Genomic DNA, 13,149 nt, shown 5'->3' with positions numbered 1-13,149 from the left:
GATACTGCACTGCCTGCGCCTTCATTCTAATCTCAAACATTAGCCTCAAGATACTGCACTGCCTGCGCCTTCATTCTAATCTCAAACATTAGCCTCAAGATACTGCACTGCCTGCGCCTTCATTATAATCTCAAACATTAGCCTCAAGATACTGCACTGCGTGCGCCTTCATTATAAACTCAAACATTAGCCTCAAGATACTGCACTGCCTGCGCCTTCATTATAATCTCAAACATTAGCCTCAAGATACTGCACTGCCTGCGCCTTCATTATAATCTCAAACATTAGCCTCAAGATACTACACTGCCTGCGCCTTCATTATAATCTGAAACATTAGCCTCAAGATACTACACTGCGTGCGCCTTCATTATAATCTCAAACATTAGCCTCAAGATACTACACTGCCTGCGCCTTCATTATAATCTCAAACATTAGCCTCAAGATACTACACTGCCTGCGCCTTCATTATAATCTCAAACATTAGCCTCAAGATACTACACTGCCTGCGCCTTCATTATAAACTCAAACATTAGCCTCAAGATACTACACTGCCTGGGCCTTCATTCTAATCTCAAACATTAGCCTCAAGATACTACACTGCCTGCGCCTTCATTATAATCTCAAACATTAGCCTCAAGATACTACACTGCGTGCGCCTTCATTATAAACTCAAACATTAGCCTCAAGATACTACACTGCCTGCGCCTTCATTCTAATCTCAAACATTAGCCTCAAGATACTACACTGCCTGCGCCTTCATTCTAATCTCAAACATTAGCCTCAAGATACTACACTGCCTGCGCCTTCATTCTAATCTCAAACATTAGCCTCAAGATACTACACTGCCTGCGCCTTCATTATAAACTCAAACATTAGCCTCAAGATACTACACTGCCTGCGCCTTCATTCTAATCTCAAACATTAGCCTCAAGATACTACACTGCCTGCGCCTTCATTCTAATCTCAAACATTAGCCTCAAGATACTACACTGCCTGCGCCTTCATTATAAACTCAAACATTAGCCTCAAGATACTACACTGCCTGCGCCTTCATTCTAATCTCAAACATTAGCCTCAAGATACTACACTGCCTGCGCCTTCATTATAAACTCAAACATTAGCCTCAAGATACTACACTGCCTGCGCCTTCATTCTAATCTCAAACATTAGCCTCAAGATACTACACTGCCTGCGCCTTCATTCTAATCTCAAACATTAGCCTCAAGATACTACACTGCCTGCGCCTTCATTATAAACTCAAACATTAGCCTCAAGATACTACACTGCCTGCGCCTTCATTATAATCTCAAACATTAGCCTCAAGATACTACACTGCCTGCGCCTTCATTATAATCTCAAACATTAGCCTCAAGATACTACACTGCCTGCGCCTTCATTCTAATCTCAAACATTAGCCTCAAGATACTACACTGCCTGCGCCTTAATTCTAATCTCAAACATTAGCCTCAAGATACTACACTGCCTGCGCCTTCATTATAATCTCAAACATTAGCCTCAAGATACTACACTGCCTGCGCCTTCATTCTAATCTCAAACATTAGCCTCAAGATACTACACTGCCTGCGCCTTCATTCTAATCTCAAACATTAGCCTCAAGATACTACACTGCGTGCGCCTTCATTATAATCTCAAACATTAGCCTCAAGATACTACACTCCGTGCGCCTTCATTATAATCTCAAACATTAGCCTCAAGATACTACACTGCCTGCGCCTTCATTATAATCTCAAACATTAGCCTCAAGATACTACACTGCGTGCGCCTTCATTATAATCTCAAACATTAGCCTCAAGATACTACACTGCCTGCGCCTTCATTCTCATTACTACACTGCGTGCGCCTTCATTATAATCTCAAACATTAGCCTCAAGATACTACACTGCGTGCGCCTTCATTATAATCTCAAACATTAGCCTCAAGATACTACACTGCCTGCGCCTTCATTCTCATTACTACACTGCCTGCGCCTTCATTCTCATTACTACACTGCCTGCGCCTTCATTCTCATTACTACACTGCCTGCGCCTTCATTCTCATCTTGGTTCCTTCAAAAAACAGCTGCAAACAGAGAACACTTTACGTGCTCCTCAAGCTCCCAATCCTGGACTTCTGTCTTGTCGTTTACTTTAGTTTGTTTTTTGTGTTCCGCTATTTTTATCACTTTTTTATGTGTAATAGCGCTTTGACCCCTGTGGGCTTAAGCGCTAAATAAACAAAGTGCGGCCTTTGGAGCGGATTGGTTGCAGCTGTTGAACCGATGGCTTTGGAGGTTTGAAACTCTCTGAGCAGTATGGATTTTCTGTAGTCTACTCGAAGAAGCAGAAAGAATCCCAATTCTAGCATATTCTGGGCAGGGGGTGGGAGAGATCATCCACCCACATCTCTGAAAGACAATACTTGGTGTCCTTTTATGAACTTAATTCATCAACTTCACCAGTAAAGTTCCTATGGTGGTGTTTGCAGCTCCATCACAGCTGCTCTTCAGTATTTTAATTTTGAATCTTCATGCAGAATGATGTTTCCGCTCACAGACTCATGTGTGCTTGACGCCCTTGTTTCTCTGTGCCGCAGGATATGGAACTGCTCCCTCACTGCCGCGTGCTGCAGAGACCTTGCATCTGTTCTCAGTGCCAGCCCTTCTCTCATAGAGCTGGAGATGTGTGGCAATGAACTGGGGGATGCCGGAGTGAAAGAGCTGTGTGAAGGACTGAAACATCCAGGCTGCAAAATGCAAAGCATGGGGTGAGTAGCCAATGGATTTAACATCTCCCTGTGCACATGCACAGATTCAGACTCTAACACACTTGTCTCATACTAATCTACTCACACAGACACACACACATGCGCACGCACGCACTCACACACACACACACACACACATACACACACTTGCAGAATGTTCTGAGTTTAAGCCCTATCAGCACTGCCACTCAAAGCGACTGCACTCTCTCTAAGCCTTTGACACTAGTATCTGGGCTTCCTGTTTGTAGCAAACCTACACATAGGCCAACACTTAAATACCTTCTAAACCTAGCACACTTGCAGATCCACCTTGTTAAATCAATGGAAAAATACAAACACACCATACACCTCTGCAATTCTGCGTCACCTCCCGTGGGATTGAGTAGTGGCTGCAGTAAGTACTTACTGACCGGCCAGTGTGAGTCCTATTGTAAATCAGAATCAGAAGACGGACATGGTGGTATTGTGGTTGAACTTTTCTTTATTCTAGAGAACAAAAAACCCATGCAGTCCCTAAGTCTAGGATTCTTGGCCCTTCTCAATAAGGAAAAACAATAAAAGGGTGCTTACCAGGATGCCCATTCCAAAACATGAAAGGCCTCCATCCAGAATCCTATTCCACCCTGAGTTCTGTCCCTACCACTATAAAAGAAAAATAAACTCAGCCAAGGTACACTAGGACCTTGGTCCTGAGCAAATGAATGGGTGTTGGCTCCTGACTCTCACCCTGGTGTGTCTTTCTCAATAGCGGCTCCCCGCTCCGGTGCAGTCTGAGCCAGTAGGCTAAATGGCTCTCCAACCGTCTATGCTCTATACTGTTCAAGTCAGCACAATGAGTGTCTCTTATCTTTGCACTCAGGTGGGGGACGTCTGGCCCGTGACCCCCACTCAGACTGTTCTCTTTTTACCCTTTCCCCAAGAAACATCCTGGCATTCTGTCCTGCTCGGCAGTTCTTGGTCTTTGCCCCACTTTGGGTTTAGTTTCCATTCACTCCGCCTTGGGGGCTGATTTCTCTCAACCCACCTTGGCGTTTCTGGTCTCTCACCCCACCTTGGGGTCTCGGGTCTCTCACCCCACCTTGGGGTCTCGGTCTCTCACCCTGCTCTTGGGTCTTGGGTATCTCTCCTCACCTTGGAAATTATTTCTCTCACCCTGCCTTGGGGTCTTAGGTCTCTCATTCTGCTTTGGGGTTTGGTTGCTCTCACCCCACCTTGAATTTTCAGGTCTCTCGCCCCACCATGGGGTTGGGTTTTCTCACCCTACCTTGGGGTCTCTGGTCTTTCACCCCACCTTGATGTTTGTTTTCTCTCGGTTCCTCTTGTCTACCATCTACCTATGGACGGTGCTCTTTGGGAGAGTCGGGGAGTGCGGCCAATCCGGCACCACCTCTTCTGTTCCTATTGGGTGTTGCCTATCGTGTGGAGTGTGTCCGCTCTTCCCCTGGCCTTGGTGCGGGTGTCTCAATATGTCAGTTGTCTGCGTCTCCAGTGGTGAGTGCTCTGCGTTGCTTCTCCTGGGATGTGCGTTTCTGGCTCCTGGCCTGGCCGGGCTGTGAGCATTCTACTTGGTTGGCAGTGGTCCAGTTCACCGGGTCCGGTGTATGCACTTCCTCTTCCTGCCACACCTCCCAGGAAGAGGTCTCAGCACTTCACGGGCTCTGTGTTTTCTCTTCTCCATGTCTCCAATACTGATTGGCTCTTTATTTCCCATATGTTAGTGGATGGTGTAAGAAAGGCATGATATCAAACAGTAAGACAGACACAAGTGATCACAGTTCAAGGGTGTTTATTGAACATCCACAAGAGTATGATAAATACCTATCTAATCCTAAATCTACAGATGGGAGCAAGCTACGAACACCAAATAATAATAACGCAGTCGCAAGGGTGTCTTGTCAAAATAAAAGGGCCTATACTTATAAACCTATTGCCAATCCTTACTTCTAAATACAAATGGTGTGAGAAACAATGTCATACAAAATAAAAGTGTTCAAGAAATGATATGTCAGGATAGTTGAGCAGTTGGCTTCTCTTCCCCATGTTTTCAGCATGAGACAAGGCGGCACACTCGAGCTTTGCAGACACACTCTCTGGCTTCTCTAGCATGAGGATGCAGTTCAAAACCTCAATATCAGGGCCTTCTGTGCCAAAGTCTCTTTGCCATTCAAAGTCTCTTACTTCAAAGGGCCTGATGCGACAAACAAACATTCAAAGGTCCTTTCTCCTCAGGATTCTCATATGCAAAATTTCTATAGTGATTCACTTTTCACCCTGGGTCCCCCTCTGCCGGGCTCAGACCCACTTTAACACAAAACTTTCAACTACTCTCCCTCTGCCAGGCTTGTACCAATTTATCTAGTTTTTCCAAACTTTCTTTACTGTATCAAAATCAAAGACTTTCGACTGTGCGTGGGATTTTGCTTGACCCGTCGGAGGACCACTTCGATCGAAAATTCCTTTATAATTCTTTGCGTTGCACTTTTACCACTTCTCAGCTGAATACCTTACAAAGCCCTTCGATTGAGCACACACACAGTGCCGGCCTGTCAAAAGTATTGTATCTTTTCCTCTCAAAGTTCAAACACTGATTAGCAGTTCAACTTTACTTGTGTCTTTTATCACACGCGTTTTAACAATGCTCGTTCCAGCAGTCGCCATACAATGTTGCTGCTTGCAACTTTAGCTTCAACACAGACCAGTTTTGTATCAGTCTCCCCAACTCACCTGCAGTGTTGATTTTACTGCTGCTTCTTTGTTCTTGGAGCCAAGGACAGTACCACAGCAGGTGCTTCTCCCCTCCTTGATTATTGATGTCAGAGGGCCCCGGGTATGTCCGACACACAATGCAGGATTCTTCAACCTGGTTTCCTGGTCTTACGCTTTGCAATTTCGAGAGGTCTTGAAAGTGACGGTTCCTTGTCGGAAAGGTCAAGGGAATTTCCCTTCTTACGATCCCTTCCTGTTTTGCCATCTTTCCTCTCTCGTACAGCTGCCGTCTTGAAACTGCTGTTTCCTTGTGTGCTTTGCCTCGCTCAGAGTGTGCTCTCATCCTCTGCCTTTTATCCGTGTGGTGAAGTTTAACGAAAGTCAGGTGTGAGTAATTGTCAGTAATTGCCTGACCTCACCTGACCAATGCATTGGGACATGTCAGGTACACGGCTCGAGTGTTAGTCTGTTTTCTCCCATAGCGGGCTATCCGTGTGAAAGTGTTCATGTTGTAAAGGAGGTGGGGGTAGAGTTCTAAGTATCCTACCTGGTAGGATGGGGTAAAGGTGTTACAGGGAACGGGATACCACGTCTCACCATCCATGTGTCCCACTCCCGAAGACCCCTCACCCAGGTGATCCTCCAGCAGTCGGCCACCTGAATGACAGTTTCACGGGGACTAGCGGGTGAGACAACTTCTTGTTTCTCACATACCTTTCCCCTATGCGATGTAGCTGCATCTGTTTCACCGGTAAAATGAGAAAGGAAATCGACGTTCCCTTGGTCTTTACCTTTTCGGTGCTCCACAGTGAAACAGTAGGGTTGCAGGTCTAAGAACCATCGTATAACTCGATGGTTAGAGTCCTTTCATTGGCTTATCCACACTAATGGAGAATGTGACAAGTGTGAACTTCCTTCCTAGAAGATAGTATCTTAGACGGGTGATGGCCCATTTGATGGCAAGGGCCTCTAATTCTACCGTGGAGTCATTTTTTTTACCCGGAAGAATTTTCGACTAGTGAATAGGATAGGGTGTTCTAATCCATCACAAACTTGTGACAATACTGCTCCTAACCCTGTAAGAGAGGTATCAGTTTGTAACACAAACTCTTTAGAAAAATATACTGCCATTAGGATCGGGTTCTAGCACAGGGTTTGTTTTAAGCTGTTGTAACATAGGTCATCCTCGTCAGCCCAGTGAATCTTCTGGGGTTCAGCGTTTTTTAGTTTGTTTGTCAACGTAGCTGTTCTGTAGGAGAAATTTGGGATAATAACCAATGAACCCTAAAAATGCTCTGAGGTCTCTTGGTCTTAGGCGTGGGGGTATCTAGGACGACTTTCACTTTTTCTTTTGGTGAGGCTGGACACTACCATTGCCTACAAAGAAGTCGAGGTATTTAACAGCTGATTGAGCCAGCTTACATTTGGATGGATTGACAGTTAACCTGGCTTCTCTGAGGGCTCTCATAATAGTAAAGAGATGGAAAAGAGGGTCTTCCAAAGTCTTACTATAAATGACTATGTCGTCAATATAAGCCCCACAGAAATCGGAGTTGGGCTATAATATCCTGTCCATAAGCTGCTGGAAAGTGGTGGGGGCCCTGTGTAGGCCAAAAGGGAGGACTTTGTACTGGGATAGTCCCAGGAGCATCGAGAAAGCTGTCTTTTCCTTATCAGGTCCAATCACTGGAACCTTCCAGTACCCCTTGGTTAAGTCTAGGGTTTATAGGAAGGTGACATTTCCGAGTTTATCAATCAATTAGTCAATTCGCGGCATAAGATAGGCATCGGGGATGGAGATGGCGTTGACCAGTTGGAAGTGTGAGAAACCTGAAGGTGTCTCGCCCGCTAGTCCCCGGGATCTGTCATCATGGTGACTAGGACACAGCAATCGCTTTTGGATCCAGTTCCTGGGGGTGGACCAGTGCGGGAGGATCGCCTGGGTGAGGGGTCTTCGAGGAGTGGAAGTGGGACACCGGATGGCCAGGTGCGTTATCACCTTCCCTGTAACATTTTTACCCCATCCTACCAAGTAGGATACGTAGTACTCAACCTCCCCCTTTCCCAACACAAACATTTCCTCACAGACAGCTCACTACAAGACAAAACGGACTAACACCGAGACATATACCTGACATGTCCCAATACAATGGTCAGGCAGAGTCAGGCAATTACTGCTGACAATTACACACCCCTGATTTACAGTAAACGTACCCACACAGATAACAGGCAGAGCATGAAAGCACACTCTGAGCAAGGCAAAGCATGCGATGAAGCAGCAGTTTCAAGATGACAGTTTAATACAAGGCGAAAGACGGCAAAACCGAAGATTGCAAGGAGGGAAGAGCCCTTGACCTTTTCAACGAAAGACTGTTACTTTTATGAACCTTCGAGAATAGGAAACCTAAAACCAGCTATCAAGGCTGAAGAATCCTGCATTGTGTGTGTCGGAGGAACACTGGGGCTCTCCTGCATCGATAGTCAAGGCGGGGAGAATCATTTGCTAACTTGGTTCTGTCCTTGGCTCCTACAACAAAGCAGCATCAGCGAAGTCGGCACAGCTGGTGAGTTGGGGAGACTGATACCAGACCGGTCTGCATTGAAGCCAAGGTTGTATGGAGCGTATGTGGCAAGCAACGTGAACACAATTAAACAGAAGATGAGTGATTTAACTTTGAAGCCAAGATGCGATACCGTAGACAGAATGGTTCGGCACCACGTGGATGCTCATTCGAAAGTCTCTGTTAGGTATTCAGCTCAAAGGTGGCAAATGTGAAGAGTGATAATGAATTATGTATTGAAGAGGTCCTGCAACGGGTCAAGCAAACCCCAGTGCATATTCAAAAGTCTTCGATAGTTATGAAAAAGTATATGAAGTTGATCCGAGCCCGGCGGAGGGAGATCAGCTAAAGGTTTTTTATTAAAGCAAGTTTGTGTAAAGTTATATTAAAAATTGGAATTAGTCTGAGCCCGACAGAGGGAGACTAATTGAACATTGTGTTAAAAGGGATCCTGACTGAGGGGGATTCAAGATCTGAGCCCGACTAAGGGGGACCCCAGATCTGATCCCAACTGAGGGGGATGTGGGATCTGAGCCTGGCTGAGGGTGATCCGTGGTGAGCCGTGAGTAACCCGAGAAAGAACATCCAACGAACATTGTGGAAGAGTATCTGAGGCAGGACTTGGGGGGCCCATGGTGAATAACAATGTGTTGAGAGAATCTGAGCACGGCTGAGGGGGATCCGAGGTGAATAGTGAATTGCCTGAGAAATTGAGTACTTGTGAAAATCTGAAAGAGGAAAGGAACGTATTGTTTGTTTGGTGCATCAGGCCCTCTGAATCAAGAGACTTTGAAAGGGAAAGAGACAGTGGGTACGGAAGGCCCCGATGCTAATGATTGAACTATATCCTCGTGCTAGAGAAGCTAGAGGCTGTGCTAATCTCAAGTGTACCGCCTTGTCCAGTAATGAAAATGTGGGGAAGGGAGGCCAACGGCCTGAACATCCTGACATATCATTTTGTGAACACGTCTTTCTTTTTTGTGACATTTTTTCCCACACTATTTGTATTTAGAGGTAATGCTTGGCAATAGGTTTATTAGTATAGGCCCTTTTACTTTGACAAGACACTACCAGGACTTCAGTATTATTATTTGATGGTCATAGCTTGCTCACATCTGTAGATGTAGGATTAGATAGGCGTTTTCCAAACCCTTTTTTTCAGTAAACACCCTTGAACTGTGGTCACTTTTTTCTGTCTGACTGTTAATACCATGCCTTCCTTACATGTGGTGTCAGGAGTAGGATGTGACTCAATTGAAACAACTTGGGGAACCCTAAAAATTCAAGAGGCTTAGTCATAGAGCCTCTGATCCTTCTATTGCCACAAAATAATCAATAGGCTTTAATATCTGTAGCAGCAGAGAAGCTACTATCCCTCCAGGGAAAAGAGGAATGATTCCCACAGACTTAGTTTGGATACCCCCTGCTGGGGGTTATATAAGATTGGCCCCAAAATATGGCCAGGCCTGGAAGTTCAGTCCAGATGTTCTAGCAGGCATCATAGACCCCGACTTCCGGGGAGGAATAAAGGTTCTTTTACATAACCATTGTGAAATAACATTTGAAGTAAATTGTGGGTACAAAATTGTACAAGGAATTCTTGAAAGGGATCAGTTTCCTCATTTTAGAGAGAGTGAACCGGGAGATACTGAGAGAGGTACCATAGGTTTTGGGGAAGCTAATGAACTATCTACCACTGAAGAGAAAAGGGAAGCAGAACTTACTAGCTTTCCCGACCTAGCCTTCACCCAGCGAATTGATCCAGCTGTCGCTGAGGCTTTCTTACAAGCAATTCCCGAAGGGGAGGGAGTAGAGAAGGGAAGTCCCTATTTCTTCCTAAAGCAAGGATAACTGTGTATAAAGGAAATATCAACAGAAGGCTTAAGTAAAACTCAATTAGTAATCCCCAAAACCCACCGGAAGATCATACTAGAGATTGTATATTCTCATCTGACAGGGGGACACCTAGGACAATCTAAAACCCAGGCACACATGCTGATATAAAACACTTTATTCAGACATGTGAAATATGTCGGAAAACCAGTATTCACATTCCCTTGCCTGGCCCTCTGAATCCTTTACCAATAATAAAAGTCCCTTTCCCAAGGATTGGGAAGGATATCATTGGACCTTTGGAAACCTCTCGACTGGTTAGCAAATATGTCCTTGTGATTGTCGATTACGCAACCAGATACCCTGAGGCATTCCCTATGCGGATGTCATGATCTCTGCTTCCAAAAGATCAGGACTTGCCCGACTCCCTTGGAAGCAGACCCAAAACCCCGGTTCCGAGTGCCAGCCAGTCCCAATTGGGACCTTTTGGACCCTGTCCTGGCGCCAGTGGCACCAGGCTCATAAAGATGCCCAGTCCCAGCACTGGAAGTGCCGGGCTCATAATGCTTGGGTGGACTTACCTGCAGCAGACCATGCTGCTTACTTACCTGCCAGTTGAACCCCTGATCCTCTTCTGTTTGGGACTACTTTTCCTGTTGGGTGGGGCAGGAGCCACTCCCTAGGTTCAGAACACTGGAACTCTTCTGGAAAGCAGGAACTCTTTTCTTACCTAGGCGTGGCTGTGGAAGGAGACACCTAAGCACTACAGGAGGCTATTTAAACCACACCCGATGGATGAATCTTGCTTTGCGTTATTCTGCATCCTCTGCAGCAGAACGCTCATCGTGTCTTCTGCATCTGATCCTGGGCCTAAGGGAAAAAGGCTTACCATCCTGAATCCAGTCTTCAGCAACACCTATAAAGACAAGAAAGAACAGGTTAGCATTACGGTCTTCAGTGACAGCGCTTCTCTTACCTGGTCCATCGGCTGTCACCAACGCCTCGCGCTGCATTCCGGCATCTGAAAGACAAAGGCTTACCTACTCTTCACGTGCTCCGGAGGTCTTCGCACTGCATTCCGGCATCTGAAAGACAAAAGCTTACCAACTCTTCGCACGCTCCGGAGGCCTTCGGCGCTGCATCCCGCATCTGAAAGACAAAAGAAGGTGCGTTTAAAGACATTGGGTAACTTTATTACTCACGTGCCAGTACTCCTTCCCACGCCGAACCCAGTGGGTATTCCGGCACCCTTCAGCAGCTCCGAACTTGTACCTGCAAGATAAAAGATAGTGCGCATCGTGAAGCAGGCAACAAGCGCTTACTTACGTGCTTCCAGGCGCTTCTATTCCTCACACGGGTTCCATCCTCAACTCACTTCAGCCCGTCATCCGCCATCGCCGGAACCCTGCAAAATAAGAGACATCATTACAAAAGACTTTTAAAGACATTTGAAATACTCGGAACTTACCATTCGTGCAGTAAACGACGGACAGCAGTCCTCTGAGGTCAAGAGGCCTGCACCCTTATCCAGTGAAGAAACTGGTTACGGCACCCTGCCCCGAGGCAGATGGAGGGCTCGGCGTTCACTTACCTAAGACATCTTACTCTTCGAGTCAGACATACAGTGCACAGAGGTCCAGCCCAAAGAGCCAACCTTGTGTTACACATCACCTTTGAAGATACGGTATTCGCCCAGTCAAGACCGGCGCCTCTGCGGGAATCAGGTGAGCGTTACAGAACGCAAAGCCTACCGCAAAACTCCCGCCCAGGCGCTATGGAAACCTCGAATACCGACCAGCTAGCCCAGTTACTTGGGGAACTAAGAGCAGAAGTGCATGCAGCCCGTCAGGAAACGAACGCTCTAAGAAGGGAACTGATTATTTCCAAGGAGCGAACAGATGATCTCGCTAGACAATTGCTACAGTCACAACCCGGACAGACCCCATTACCTGCATCAGGGGCAAATCTTCCTTCAACATCCTCTATGAATCCAGTGCAAATCAACCTACCTGGGAATGTACCTCTGGCTCCGCCAGAGCGATTTTCTGGTGACCCAAAGAGGTTTGCAGTATTTATTAATCAGTGCCGGTTGCATTTCTTATGCCGGCCAGCAGCCTTTCCAACTGATCACGCTAAAGTAGCTTTCGTGCTTTCATACCTTAGTGGCAATGCGGCAGACTGGTCGATCCCTCTAGTTAATCAAGATGATCCGGTTCTCCATGATTTTCAAGCTTTTCAGCTCAGTATGGAAAAACTGTTCGCAAGACATTCACAAGGGGCAGGCCTTGGACAATGAGCTTCTTTCGTTGCGACAGGGTAATCAAGACCTTTTGGCTTATATTGCGTCTTTCAACAGACTGATAGTGGAAACTCAATGGCCTGAGGACAAAAGGATTACGCTGTTTTATAGAGGTCTACGTGGAGAGCTCAAAGATGTGTTAGCCCAAGTAGTGAATCCCCCGCAAGACTGTTCGGACTATATAGACTTAGTCGTTCAAATAGATCACAGACTGCAGAACAGGAAGGCCATTCGTTCCAAGTTTGATGCTCGAGTATTTTCCAAACCACCAACTCCTTCCAAAGGAGTAGACTCCGGGGAACCCATGCAAATAGGGGGCCTGAAAGGACCACTAACACAAAAGGAGCGGGAAAGGAGAAAACAGTTGCAATTATGCCTCTATTGCGGAAACTCAGGGCACTTTCTTCGAGACTGTCCGGTGAAACCAGCCAAGAAGGCAGTAGGAGCTGCAGTTACCAAGGTCACAAACTCTGAGCAGGGAAACGACCTCGCCCGACAAGAATAGAGGTCCTCTTGCCGAGCGTTAAAACCAGTTCCGTGACCTCGCATTTCGTGATACCTATGGTCCTCATTAACCCTGATCATCCGGATCGATTACATGCGATTGAAGCTTATGTCGACAGCGGTGCCATCGGCAATTATGTGGATCATGAAATGGTTCTGAGGATGAATCTAACTCTTTGTCCCAAGGCTGTAAAGGACGTCATTACTACGGTGGATGGTACGGAGATAGCCTCCGGACCAGTAACGCATACCACTCAAGAAGTGACGCTAGTAAGTCAAGATGGACACCATGAGAAAATCGTGTTCGATGTGATCAAGGCCCCTCAGTTCCAGATTATTCTAGGAATACCTTGGTTAGAGAAACACAATCCTCAGATCGATTGGCGAGCAAGAACGGTTCCGTTTCCAGAATGTGTCTCTACTTGTCACCCTCCACCTGGTGTTGCACTGGCAGCAATTTCTTCGGAGACTCCCCAGTTACCT

At 46.3% G+C, this 13,149-nt stretch overlaps 1 protein-coding gene across 3 annotated transcripts in view; it reads left to right on the top strand.

The window, feature by feature from the left end:
- Nucleotides 1-13,149, top strand: part of LOC138452977 (ribonuclease inhibitor-like) — a 268,993-nt gene that overhangs the window by 132,651 nt on the left and 123,193 nt on the right. For all 3 annotated transcript variants that reach the window (XM_069605350.1, XM_069605346.1, XM_069605347.1), the window contains one exon: nt 2,593-2,763. In XM_069605350.1, the coding sequence (XP_069461451.1) occupies nt 2,593-2,763 (171 nt within the window). The remainder of the gene's footprint in view (nt 1-2,592; nt 2,764-13,149) is intronic.

Source organism: Ambystoma mexicanum, chromosome 4p, assembly GCF_040938575.1.
Source record: "Ambystoma mexicanum isolate Mex_15411 chromosome 4p, UKY_AmexF1_1, whole genome shotgun sequence".
In the NCBI taxonomy this organism is placed as follows: Eukaryota; Metazoa; Chordata; class Amphibia; order Caudata; family Ambystomatidae; genus Ambystoma; species Ambystoma mexicanum.
The sequence above is the reverse complement of the archived record's forward strand: the minus strand, read 5'-3'. Positions and strand labels throughout refer to the sequence as shown.